Source organism: Sitophilus oryzae, unplaced genomic scaffold (genome assembly GCF_002938485.1).
Source record: "Sitophilus oryzae breed Bouriz unplaced genomic scaffold, Soryzae_2.0 scaffold_469_pilon_pilon, whole genome shotgun sequence".
Taxonomy (NCBI): Eukaryota; Metazoa; Arthropoda; class Insecta; order Coleoptera; family Curculionidae; genus Sitophilus; species Sitophilus oryzae.
This window is the reverse complement of record NW_022147050.1, coordinates 1,322,499-1,335,897: the sequence shown is the minus strand read 5'-3', so window position 1 is coordinate 1,335,897 and position 13,399 is coordinate 1,322,499. Positions and strand designations below refer to the sequence as shown.

General features: G+C 29.5%; 1 protein-coding gene across 4 annotated transcripts in view; it reads left to right on the top strand.

Moving 5' to 3' along the window:
- Positions 1-13,399, top strand: part of LOC115886142 (hepatocyte nuclear factor 4-gamma) — a 151,499-nt gene that overhangs the window by 111,009 nt on the left and 27,091 nt on the right. For all 4 annotated transcript variants that reach the window (XM_030905216.1, XM_030905217.1, XM_030905215.1 and 1 more), the window contains exon 6: positions 8,660-8,780. In XM_030905216.1, the coding sequence (XP_030761076.1) occupies positions 8,660-8,780 (121 nt within the window). The remainder of the gene's footprint in view (positions 1-8,659; positions 8,781-13,399) is intronic.

Below are 13,399 nucleotides of genomic sequence, written 5' to 3'. Positions count from 1 at the left end.
ATAAAGAACTCAAATTACAAATATCGCTTTCCAAAGATTTAATTGTCAATTATAATAAGACCATATCAATATTAAGTAAAAATCAAGAAACATTTCAAACAAGTTTAAGCTTATTTCAAAAATCAGTACAAGACATTATCAATAATGTACAAGATTATTTATCACTACAAGGGATAATTACGCAATTAAACTTAGACTGCCAAAATCTAATAATATTCTTAGATAATTTGGAAGACGCTATTACATTTGCCAAAGTAAACGCACTTCATAATAGTATACTTCCGAGTTTTGAATTAATCAATATGTTAAAATATCTATCGAACATCTATGAAAAATCGAACATTCCTAATTTTAGAAATACACTTTAGTATTATCAATTTCTTGGAACAGATGTTAAATTTATCGATAATAGGATTATATTTACTATACATATTCCTATATTGAGGGCAGAAACCTTATCCTTCTATCATATCTACCCTATTATCCAAAGTCACACCCTATTCATTCCAAGATACCCCTATTTGGCACTAGGCGAAAGAAGAAAACAATTTTCAACTGAAGCCTGTCCAGTCATCGAAGACGTCTACTTTTGTTTAGAAGAATTCCATCCCGATGACCAATGCGTAATCGAACTATTAGAAACCAATCAGATCAATAATTGTCCAACTATGAAGATCAACATTGAATATCCTATATCAGAACATATCATTCAAGAACTTGTTTTGATATTGCCCAGCAAGATCAAGCTAATCGCCAAGTGTGAAACCGATCATCAATTCCAAATCAATGAATCGATATTGGTGAAGATACCTGTCAACTGTGAAATTGAAGTCAATCAGAATAAATTCTTCAATGATGTGAAAATTCAAGATGGAAAACCTTTGATCTTACCCGAAATTAAATTAACTGGTATCAATACCACTAAAACTGTAATTTTACCTAAGATAACTAAAATCAATTTTGATCAAATCTGTAAGTTAAAAGATATGGCAAATCAATTGATTCCACCAATTGAATTAACAACAAATAATCAAACTTCAATAGTAAATATTTTAATCAGTATTTGCTTTATATTAATAATTCTCTTAATAATTATAAGAAGAAAGAAAATTGCATTATTTTGGAGATCAATCATCAATAAATCGAAGAAAAAGAAGATTGGTCCAAATTCGAAAACCACGTCCGTTATTTTCGAATCTTAAGGAGGGAGGAGTTATGCGACCATTCCCGTGAGAACCGGCGCATCTTCACTCTGATCCCAGGAATAGACATTGCAATTCAGCAAGATCGTGGGAAACGTAGTTTACATTTTAAATCATATTGTATGAATAAATCATTCCTTGTTCTGTTGTCGTACTGTACACTAGCTTCTAAGTTTTTGAAAATAAATAAATTTTTAAAAACGAACTTCTGCCGTCGAACGATTTAAGTCCTTTGCGTTTTTTGCATCTGAGTGTATAATATGATAGGAAAAAAATATGATTAAATGATTATTCATAAATTGAAAAAAAAAAATGATTACCTAGCTGACCCGGTAAACGTTGTTTTGCCATATAAATATTTTTATGGAACAACAGTAATTTTTATATAGTCGAGTAAAAACACCGAAAAAAGTCGCTTCCTTCTCGAAAAAATTTTTTTGAAGGTATAACCACATAAACTCTTTATGAAATGATCGGTTAGGGCTTTGTGCATGTGAAATGACTAATTACGACCTTTTTAGGGGGTCAGACATTTTTTATCCCGGAAAATGTCAAAAATCTGTATAATGTACAAAAATGTATAAGCATGTTTTTTTACCTTTCCTACGCAATAACTCCTAAACTAATCAACTTATTCACATACTCTTTTTTTTAATCGACTAAGAACACATAGGCGGTGAAAGCTGAAGTAATTAAAGTTCCATAGTGAGTGTATTTTTTTTTGGAAAATGGATTAAACTTCAAACATTAATTTTTGGTTTGGTTTGGTTAGTATATATTTTTATAGTTATTCTGATTTAAAGTTATCATTATCCCTTGCGCGCGCTGTAGTTAAACGCCGCGCTATACCGCCCTGCATCACGTCGTACGGCGTGCTAGATGTGGCATTAATTTATGTTTTAGAGTAAAAAAAAATCAAAATTTAAGTGAGGATGCAGTCAATAATCTTCACAGACAGAGTCACTGTTTGATCGAGCTCGAAATAACAATGTAAAAATTAAAATTTTTAAAAAATCTTTTTGTTTGTGTTTAAAAGAAAAGTAGTATCGTTGGATATGTATTTTAATATTTTATAAAGGAAATGTCCTTGTAGTCCAATGTTATACGATGCTAGTTTTTAAGGCCTTTTTGTGCAAAGGATGTTTTTTTGCTAATTGACTCAGTCAAACTGTCCTGATAATGGGAATAAAATTCTCGAAAGCTTGACAAATTTGAAAAAGTAGTTTTATTAGCCTATGTGGTGATTATTGACTCATCCTCACTTAAATTTTGAGTTTTTTTCATAACTTAGTCAGTCACGACTAACCTGCTATTTTTAGAGTAAATGTAGAAAATTCTTTTTAAATAATTATTTAATATGTGAGTAGCACGTATATAGGTGTCGATTTAATATTATGACATATTTTTGCAATATTTTTTTTATAAAAACATGAAGTTTGCATCTGATTGAAACTCTTTTAATAAACTACGAATTTCTTCTTTTAATATAGGTGTTATTATTTGTGTTTTCTGATTTTGCTCTTCATTCCACTTAGTGGCACTTAGGTACATAAAGATTTAAACAAAAGCCTAAAAAGAGCATTGGCAATTAAAGTCCTCGAATAGCCCTGGAATATTATTTTTCATCTTACATCATTTTACAAGTATTTTCGACGTAATTATCTGTTTCCGTAAAAATGGTAAAAAGGCCTCCATCTCCAAAAATGTACCCAATACGGACAAAAAAGCCAGATTAAGGATTCCGCCTAGCATAAATGTTAATTTCTCATGTAATAATTTAGGATTATTCCGTAATATTTTGCGAGCTTTTAAATAAATGACCTAGTGTGCTATTATATAAATATGGTTTTGCTTTAAAGTTTGAGCTAAATATACTAATCTTACCATCGAAGTATATATTATGGTATCACATTTGGTAGGTGGATTGTTTATAAATGGCAAGTATAATATTTTGAAAACAAAAATTTCGTTGTCAACTAAAGTGTTGTTAAAATCAACCCAGTTTAAAAAAGTTTCTTCGTACTAACACTGCGAATAATTTGACATGCTAGATTCTTTTTTAGATTTTTCTCTTCTTCGAATCTTCTTTTTAGATTCTTTTCTATCCAACGTTATAGATTTTAATGAAGGATGTTAGGCTAGATATTATTTATTTGATCTCTAACTATAACAAAGTATTCTTACAAAGCCTAATAAGCATGGAACATTGTTAAAATTGAATTAACTTAAGCTTATAACTTACATTATATGACTATAATTGAATAAAAAGATAATACATATGTGTGTATAGGTATTGCATTTTATTAAATAAGATTACTACTTATGAGAATATTAAATAAATATTTACTAAAAATAAATATACTTTCAATTAAAACGCATAAAAATTAAATTAACTTTAACATAGAATTATAAATTAAAGTACTTGTGATATATGCTGTAAATGCTATCTATAACACAAAAACTATAATTATTTTAAAAAAGCACCCAAGAAAATAGCACAACATTTCCCAAACAATAAAAGCGGGAAGAGATATAAAAAATGGTTATCTAAGTCAGCGAAAAATTCATCCAATGTATAGTATGCTTTCTTAATTAAAAATGTCGTTAATTTAGTTTTCATTTTTTTGGGGATTATATAAACAAACGTTGTGGTATTTAGGATTCTGAATTCTGATGACTCGTGTACTTGGCAAGTACGCCAATATTTGCGTACTTGACAAGTATACTATCTTTGTAAACAACATATTTTGCAACAAGCTTGGTGCTCACGCTACGCGGCGAGTGATAAATAATTGCGCAAGATAACCACTCGCACCACATGGCAAGTATATCCAAATAACAAATGTTTGTACAAGTACATGAGTCGTCAGAGTCCACCGTAATAAAAATAAACTTTAATATATAATAATAGAAATGTACGATTTTTGATGGTCATAAACGGTTATAAACTTTAATAAATACATATCTATTTTTTTATTAAATAATTCAATCATTTTTTGATTTCCATTTTTTTGTGTCTCACGCATTAAAGGTTTAAGGTAAATAAGAATAATTAATATTATTCTGGTTTATGAGAAATTATTCAGCCCTATTGGCAAAAGAAATACTGACTGGAATTTTAGCGAACATATCAATTTTATTAATTAATCATATCAATGAATTCATTAAAAAAACTTAGGAAAATAGTTTACAACATACGATACCTGTTGTTTGTCTAGATGTTAATTTGTGATGTTTGTCCTTTTTTCCTATTTTATCACATATCAAAAACATTAATATAATATCAAAACCGTTCTATTTAAGTAGTTTTCTATTTGTTAATATAATATATTAATAATTGTTAATATAATATATTAACAATTATTAATTAATATTGACATCATGTTGACATTTTGACAAAATGTTGGTGATCCGTCAAGTTATTTTTAAATCATTATTTTGATCATTATTTAAATAATCATTAATTCAGATAGGTATTCCTGATTTATCGGAAAGTTCGGTGATTTCAGTGATTTGTGTTTATAGTTTGTGTTTTTATTAGTTTGTGCATTCTGATATTTAGAGTCGATCATCATTTTCGTGTTAGATACTAAACTTTTTTATTAAAGTCATTCTGACATTTTAGAAAGTATAAATTTATGAACCAAATAAAAAAAATAGTTTAATCATAAATAAGTAATTACATAGTTGGTAATATATAGTATTTTTTGTAACAGTTAATTAGTAGTCTATAATATTTTTGCTATATATAATTTATTTGTTAAATCAAAAAATAGGCGCTATGTGCTCTATTGTTGGTGTTTAAAATGCATGTATATATTTTAATTTTGTTTAGTTATGTTACACTTCTAATGATCTAATAAAACATAAAATGGCAACAAAAAAGTCTATATTTATTAGTTTATATTTTACAAGGAGTAATTTTGAGCATGAATAACGTTACCGTGTTAGTTAGCGTTAATAAGTAATAAGGAACGCTAAAATTATGTTATGCCAAAACTCTCCATTAGTTTCTTCCGGATCACCAGGTGGCTCTAAATGACGGACCCATTTGTTTTATATCAGTGTCCAATCTATCTCTAGTACATGACATTAGTCTATGGTTATCGCTTAGGAAAGGTAAAAAAACATGATTATAGATGTTTGACAGATTTTTGACATTTTCCGGGATAAAAAATTTCTGACCCCTCCAAAAAGGTCGTAATTAGTCATTTCGCAAGCACAAAGCCCTAACTGATAAATAAAACAACAAACATTATAATAATAAAACTATCTAGATCTATAACAATTAAGGCAACCTATTTTACAATTAATTAACAATCTTAAAGGAAGGGAAACTATCTTGGTTTATACTATGTAACACGTGTTAACACTTACTGTTTGTTCCTTCGGAAACATATGCATTTGGGCATCTTTTTGGTAATTCTTACAGCCAGTAACACAACACTTAAAAACCATTGTCTACATTTAAAAAAAATGAAAAAACACAAGGACAGAGCCGTATACAAATCAAAAAAAAAATTTAAAACACGATCTACGGATAACGGGCAAAATAAAATATAAATTGACAACTGTTGACAGATTAAATTTTACATTTGACGGTAAAAACAGGTAAAAATATAAATTTTGTAAAATTTTGTTATTCCAGTTTAAAATTCCACTTATTTATAATTCTCCACTCACTACATTTTATCGAAAACACTTATTTAAAGAAAGACTGCGAAAAGAATTTACTTTATTATTTATTTTTTGTTATGGTTATAATAATATAAACATTGATTAAGATGGAAGAAACTAAAAAGGTATGAACCAATTAGACATAATCATTATTAGGTACTTCATTTTTTTACAGTCTAATTTCATTTTTTTTTATTTTGTAGTATGAAAGTTCAATGTTTTGACTGCAAACTGGTAATGTTGGAAAATTTTCAAAACCATCGAGAATCGAAATCCTTTAGAAATTCTGTGGTAGTTTCGATTTTTTTTATCGTTAATTCTCATTTATTACACTAAATTGTGATATGCTCCTTGCTGTTTTCACTTTTTAAATATTTCACATGTTCCAGTTCTTCTATGTATTTTATTTTTGTTGTTTTTCTTATTAATAAATATACAGCAATAGATCGTCTTCTATGCCAAAAATAAGTAGCTTCGTCCTATACACAAAAAAATATAGTTATAAAAATAAACGTATGTATATGCTATCACGGCGCAGCACAGTGTTACGGTCCATGGACAAAAATACGAAAATCCAAATTTAAATTCGAATTTAAAAAATGTGTTATTTTAGCAGTAAAATATCCGTACTTATTAAATCAAAGCAAAATTACCAGTAATGCCTACAGGTCACAAAAATTTGTTTATATTTCTATAATAAAATTACTCAATATAGCATTAAGTGTTGAACGTTTTTCGCTGTCACTTTAGTAGCAGATTGTTTCTTTAATAGCATTTATATAAGTTTTATTTTGCTATGTTTGCTGTTAGTGAAGGTAAGTGTATTAATTATTATTATAAATAAAGTATCAAACTTTAAGTAAGCTTTAAAAAAAACGTAAAAAACGCATCGAACAGATTTTGTATATAAATAGCCTTATATTTGGACATTATAAATCTGTGCTCCGTTGCTGCTACTAACATGCACTTTTTGACGCAATACACCTTGTATCTAGAAAACGAAGCAAGTTAGAACAAACGATTGTATGAAATATTTTTCTTAGTGTTCTCGTGAATACGCCCGCTTAAAATCTGTGTACGTATTTTGAATCAGACTGTATTTTTTTTGGTTTTATATTAGTTTTATTTATGTTAATATTATTTTTGTAATTCTTAAGTTTCATTTAAAATTTATTCATTGCAATATTAATAAATATGTTTATTTATTTATATTTTGTGCCAAAATGAATTAAAAAGACTGATTTGAAGACTCTAGGATTTTTGTCCCAAAATGACCATTTTCGCAACACTGTGCACCGTGACGAAAAACTGGAGACAAAAATAAAATTCTTTACTCAAATAATATTTTCAACATGTGTTTAAAGACACAAATATCCCTAGAATTCATTGCGAATTTCGTTATTATATGAACTATGTAAATAAAAGACGCTTTTATTTTGAGATATTCGCAGTTCGCAATTCGCGTGTATATATGAACCTATCTTTATATGGCATACCTTGTAACAGTTTTTTGGGACAAAACCAGTCTATGAAACCTAGTCGCATTAGCACAGAGGTGAGGTCTGAGAGACCTGTTTTTTGGTCATTGTAATTAGTGCTTGCAACTTTTTTATATCTAATATTATTTTTGTTTTGTCAAATATAGACCTAAACATAACCTCTGTAGGATTTATACTGATAAATTAAAGCCAGATATGGTAAATCTTTATTATGAAATATTGTAAAAATCCCAAATTTTTACATACTTAAACATTTTTATAAGCTAAAGGCAAATATTTATTTAGGTAACTATATATTTAAAAAAATATCATTATTTAAGCATAAGGCAACACAAAAAAATAATTTTATATGATAAATATTTAAAAACAAAAAAAAGGGCAATTTACAATTTGAGGATTATGAAGAACATATTTTAAATACATGTCTTGAACATTCAAGGCAAATGGACCTTTTACAAGCATAACAGAAGTATGCCGTCTTTCTGTGTCGTCAGATGGGCACGTGGAACAAGGTTTTCTTTTTTTAAGATTTCCTTCTTCTTCATCATCATTAACCTGAAATTCTTCATTCGCTTTCAATACACGCCTTATGTATGCCCTAACTTCCCAGGAGACCCGTGGATCTGTGCATTACATCACCACAGCGAACTGAGGCAGATGTTCCCCGTAAAGAATCCATATTTGTACCAAAAAATGCAACATTTCATGCAATTGGCAAATATTTTAAATATACAATTTGTTACACTTACACAGACGGCAGGTCTCTCGGACCGCGTTCAAGTTTTAAATGGGTATAACAATAGCACTACTAAAAACAATATAATAACCTGTCGGCTGTCGAGGTGTTACTGAGGAAAGGAAAGGTAGATCACACCGTGCCGCTGAAAGGGCGCACGGGTGGGTGTATATAAAAAGTTGCAACATGCTAAAGGTCTGACAGACCGCAACTCTGTGGTTAAGGGTTAATGTGCGTTTTATTGTCAAACGTGTACGTAACCTAACCTATATTTTGAGAGGCTCATTCAAAAATTAAATTAGAAAAGCTTCAGATTAAATCCATTTATTTTTCATCTCATTAAGAAATTAATCATATTATTTACTTGTTCGTTTGTTTTGCCGCTGATGATAAACAGCAGATAAATATTTGAATTTCTTAAATTTATTGCCAATAACCAAATGAGCAAAATCAGAATAGCCAACTATTTCAATCAACTATTTTGGATCGCTTTGTACATAACTTGTGGTTGTAGGATCATCATTCTATCTTTTTTTTCTTTACAGGTTGCTTTGTTAAGGGCACACGCAGGGGAACATTTGTTACTAGGCTTAGCCAGGAGATCGATGCATCTGAAAGACGTTTTACTGTTAGGGAACAACTGTATAATTACCAAACACACGGCTAGTAAGTAATTATTAATTAGATTGCGTATTATATTCAGCGTTTTATTTAAATTCCTAGCCAAATTTCAATAGGCTAGGTATTTAAATAAAGATTTTGAGTGATTCTGTCACGAAAATTTTATATAGACATGTCCAAAAATGTTTCCTTCCAATGTTTCAATATCCTCAAACCCTCGATTATAAATAAACCTAGATATGCAGTTTCAATTAATTGTATCTGTTAGTTTCGGTCTCTATTAGAGACTCTCTAGAGGGCGAAGGCATTTTCACCGTCCCCGTATTCCCCTGCGCTACGATTTTGTATTTTTAGAAAAAGTTAGATTTCTTACAATCTAATTGGTCGATTACTAATAATAGATTCATTATTCCGAATGATTCCGATGTATGTTAACGGGTTAGTTTTAACTTTCTTCTTTTAATAAGTTTAGATTATTAACAGAAGAGTATCTAGAAAAAAAGTTCAAGCTGAATATTAATAATAAATAAGAGTTATAATAATAAGAGTTATGTCAAAAATCCTAGCATTCCATTACTACAAAAAGAATATTTCTGTTGCATAATTAAGAAAATGGTGACTGTTGTTAACCTAACCTCACACGACACTTCGTAATGTCTAATAATACAAATTCGGAAAAATTCTTGGACCAATATGGATTTTTCAGGCATATATTGCCCTCATAGAGCCAGAAGCCGTAGAACTATCAAAAATAGTAGGACTGGTAAGTACTGTAATCTATTGTAGCAAAAATTACTACAATTTTTTTTCATATAAATCTATGTATGTTTTAGATCGTATTAACGTCTTTTAATCTCAATTATGTTCTGTTTTAGAGCGAACACTATTGCCATCAGCATAGAATCAGTGACCTAAAAGTTAGGTTAGTGCATAGAATATCAAAATATTAATGCATCCAGGGGTAGAACTCTGTAACTAAATAGCGATCGGTAGCGATGAAGAATACTGACCTTGGCCATAGAAACTAAACGGAAAGCGACAGTATTCTTCATCGCTACCAATCGCTATTTAGTTACAGAGTTCCACCCCAGATCGATTAGGTTACTGTTACACTATCAAATTTCTTTGTCAAAGATCTTTTATAAAAGATATTTGATGAAAAATTTGATAGTGTTAAATACAATATTTAATAAAATCAGACATATTACACTATCAAATTCTTCATAAAATATAATTTAAATAAAATCTTTAACAAAGACATTTTATAGTGTAATAGCCGCCTCTTAAGGGTAACAATCTGACCTCGCTCTCTGAATTTGATAATAACTGGGGAACTTTTCTAACCGACTTCGAATTACAGCTAGTTTTAAAATAAATTTTAATATATGGAGTGAACCAAAATAAAACACTAGTTTGCCACAATACACCAAAACTGTTAATGAATAATAATAAATAACTATCTTTACATTTATTAATTTTGACGCTCTCATATGCATCTAATTGCCTGTAATTTGATACCTGTTTAATTAGTTCAGCAACGCAAGATTTATCCGGTCTGCCATATCTTATCTGAGCTATATATTCTTTAAATCTAGTTAATATTGATCTTCTAGTTTACCCAACATTTTTATTTCTGATGCTGATTCTGATATTTACAATCTTTACATGAAATTTCATAAATACCCCACCTTTCCTTTCCAGTGGATGTGTTTTATCTGTAGTTGTATAATAATTGTTGTAATTTATTATTAGCACTATACACAAGTTTAAACAGGTCTCAAATTACAGACAATTAGATGCATATGAGTGCGTCAAAATTAATAAATATAAAGATAGTATGAACATAAGACAATGGTCCAATTTCTTCCAGTTCTCTGTCCCTACCTGTCCCTACTGCTCTAGTTTTGATAATTAATTGTTACGCTCGGTTGGTTTTAACTTCTTTGGCTAGTTCTTCGCCACGCCTACTCGGTGCCAACTGAGTGGGAATATAAAGGCTCATTTTGTAGACATTAGTTTAGTTTTAATTATGATTATTATTAGTTTCCAGTAGTTAATACGCATAAAAAAAATCGTGGGTGTTTGGGAGGCTCGAAAGGAAACAATTATGTTTTTGCGCCGTTTCGCGACTCGCGACGTTTCACTTCTAATCAATTATGTTTTGGCGGTTGGAATTGCCATGAATGTTTGTAGGCATATGAATTAATATATTTATGTTTTGGGTAAGTGACTAGTTAATTTTATTTTGTTATTTTTTTAAAAAACTGCTTCTCCTAGAGTGCCTGAAATAGCGACAATAAAGTCGCGAAACGTCGCAAAAACATAATTGTTTCCTTTCAAGCCTTCCCAAACACCCACGATTTTTTTTTCTTTGGTTTTAATCATCTGCTGATGATGCGAACATGGATAGCGAAACGTGCATCCAGAGCAAAAGTAAAAGCGCTGTATTGTGGTAAATTAGTGCTTTATTGTGCTGTTTTGTAGGTTCCAACCTCCAACTGTAATAGAGAATTAGGCTTTCTCCTTTGAACTTCGCAATTATATACTTAAACTCTCGGATTCTTATGTTTTTGAAAAACACCAACTTGTTACTAAAATGAATAAAAAACCTACTGTTAATTTTTTCCACTTAATTTTTCCTGCACTGAATGTTTAATACCTAATAAGCACAAGACTACATATAAAGAGTCTCAAAGTCGCTATCAGACGAAGTCATGTTACATTGAGCCTGAAAAAGCCTTTGAAAATAAAACGCTGATTTTGTTTAGCAAATTCGACTTCTTCGACAAATAGAGATCTTTTAAGAGACTAACTGCTACTTGTAATATCCAAGGGAGGCTTCATAGTATTTATCAGTGCAAAAAATATATATATTTATTATAAATTAATTTTCTACTATATATTAAATTTAGTTGTAATAAAAGTTTATAATACAGAAATAGATTTCTCATGTGATCTAAACTAAGTCATGATTAACTTCATAAGTTAATATTTCCTGAAACGTCTTTTAATTTTACCCACCAATCATATGCAATAATTTTGGACATATGTGTAGGTATATCAAGTTCAGCATCTATGTTTGTTTTTAATACACTACTAAAAACAATTATCGCATATTATTTAAATAAAAGTAATTATTACATATTTCTAAATGAAGCATGCATTTTTCTGCCTTTCTCTTGTGAGTTTTTTTTAGGATAATTCTAACGTGACATGTAATTTCTAGTCGGCCTACTATTTAGTTGCAAAACTGAAAACAATACATTCTTATGGAGCCGATCGGCCCAATATTTGATTGCATTGCGTAGCCTTAAGCTATACACTGACAGGCAATTTTTAATCGGCCGATTATTTAGTTGCATATTTGTAATCAATATATCCTTATGGAGCCGCGCTTACATGCAATCGGCCGATCGGTTCCATAAGTATGTATTGTTTTGACTTTTGCAATTAAATAGTCGGCCGACTAAAAATTACAAGTCAACAAACGCGTAGGCTTATTGTTTTGGATTTCCCTTCACAGTATCCAAACTATTTAAAACCGTAAGTTAGGGAATTCAAAGTGTCTTCTTTTTCAAATTAATATTTTTTTTTAGAAAATATGCGATAATTAATTGTTTTAAGTAGTTTTTTTGGTATTGTATTACAATACCGGGTTTACCTCGTCTTATTGCTGGAAGCAATAATAAATTTTATCAACTACGTATTGACAGGGCAATAAAATACTATTTTGTAAAGTCAATAAATTAATTTTATTTACCCAACAATTGTTTTTGTAATTACGACTGCATTTTTAAGGCAAATATGAAAAGAAAAAGTAATTCTATTCTGGAGATGTTCAAGGATATATAAAATAATTTATTCTATTGTTAAATAAATAAAATGAAATTGTGTTTAAAGTATGAATTAGATATGAAACTAACCGAAATATGTTGATGAGAAAACCCATAAAAAATTACTTTATGGAGAAAAAATATCTAACAATTGTTTCAGTGGCGGCTCGTGATCCGTGTGACTGGGTAGGCGACAAAATTTTAAGTTGCCTAACCTAAAGTTGAAGAGCTGTGAAAAGATCTTTTTAGATTGAAAGTAAGGCCAAGTGGCGATAAACGTTTATTTTTCATGGAATCTCTACTATAAATTTTAATGCATTTCAAAAATGAAAAATATCCCTCAACTCAAGTACCTCCTTGTAAATGGCGTAGTAACAAACAAAACAAACAATTTGAAAGACTCTGGAAATATATTTCCAGGATTATTCTCCTTAAATTATTTTATGCTCGAAATTATCACATTTATTATTAATACCTGCAATTTATTCATTAATTTATGTTGGTCAATAACATTTTTTGTTTGTTAAATCACTATTAAATGCGTTGGAAGTTGGAAGTGTATCAATATAACAAGTTTGTTAAATGAGATGTTAAATGCTTTGGAAATTTTATAGGATTCTTTAAATTTCGGATCCGGAAGAGATAAATAAAAATAATTGAGACATACGAGTACCTATCTGCAAACCTTATTTCTAAATGTATAACAATGTTGTCTAATATTTCGTAAAATAAAATTCGCAAAGATATTTGACTTAGCCGCTTTTATTAACATATCGAATTGAAACAGCACAGAGACTTTTCTGTAATATCTGTTGTATTGTCTTCTTGCAC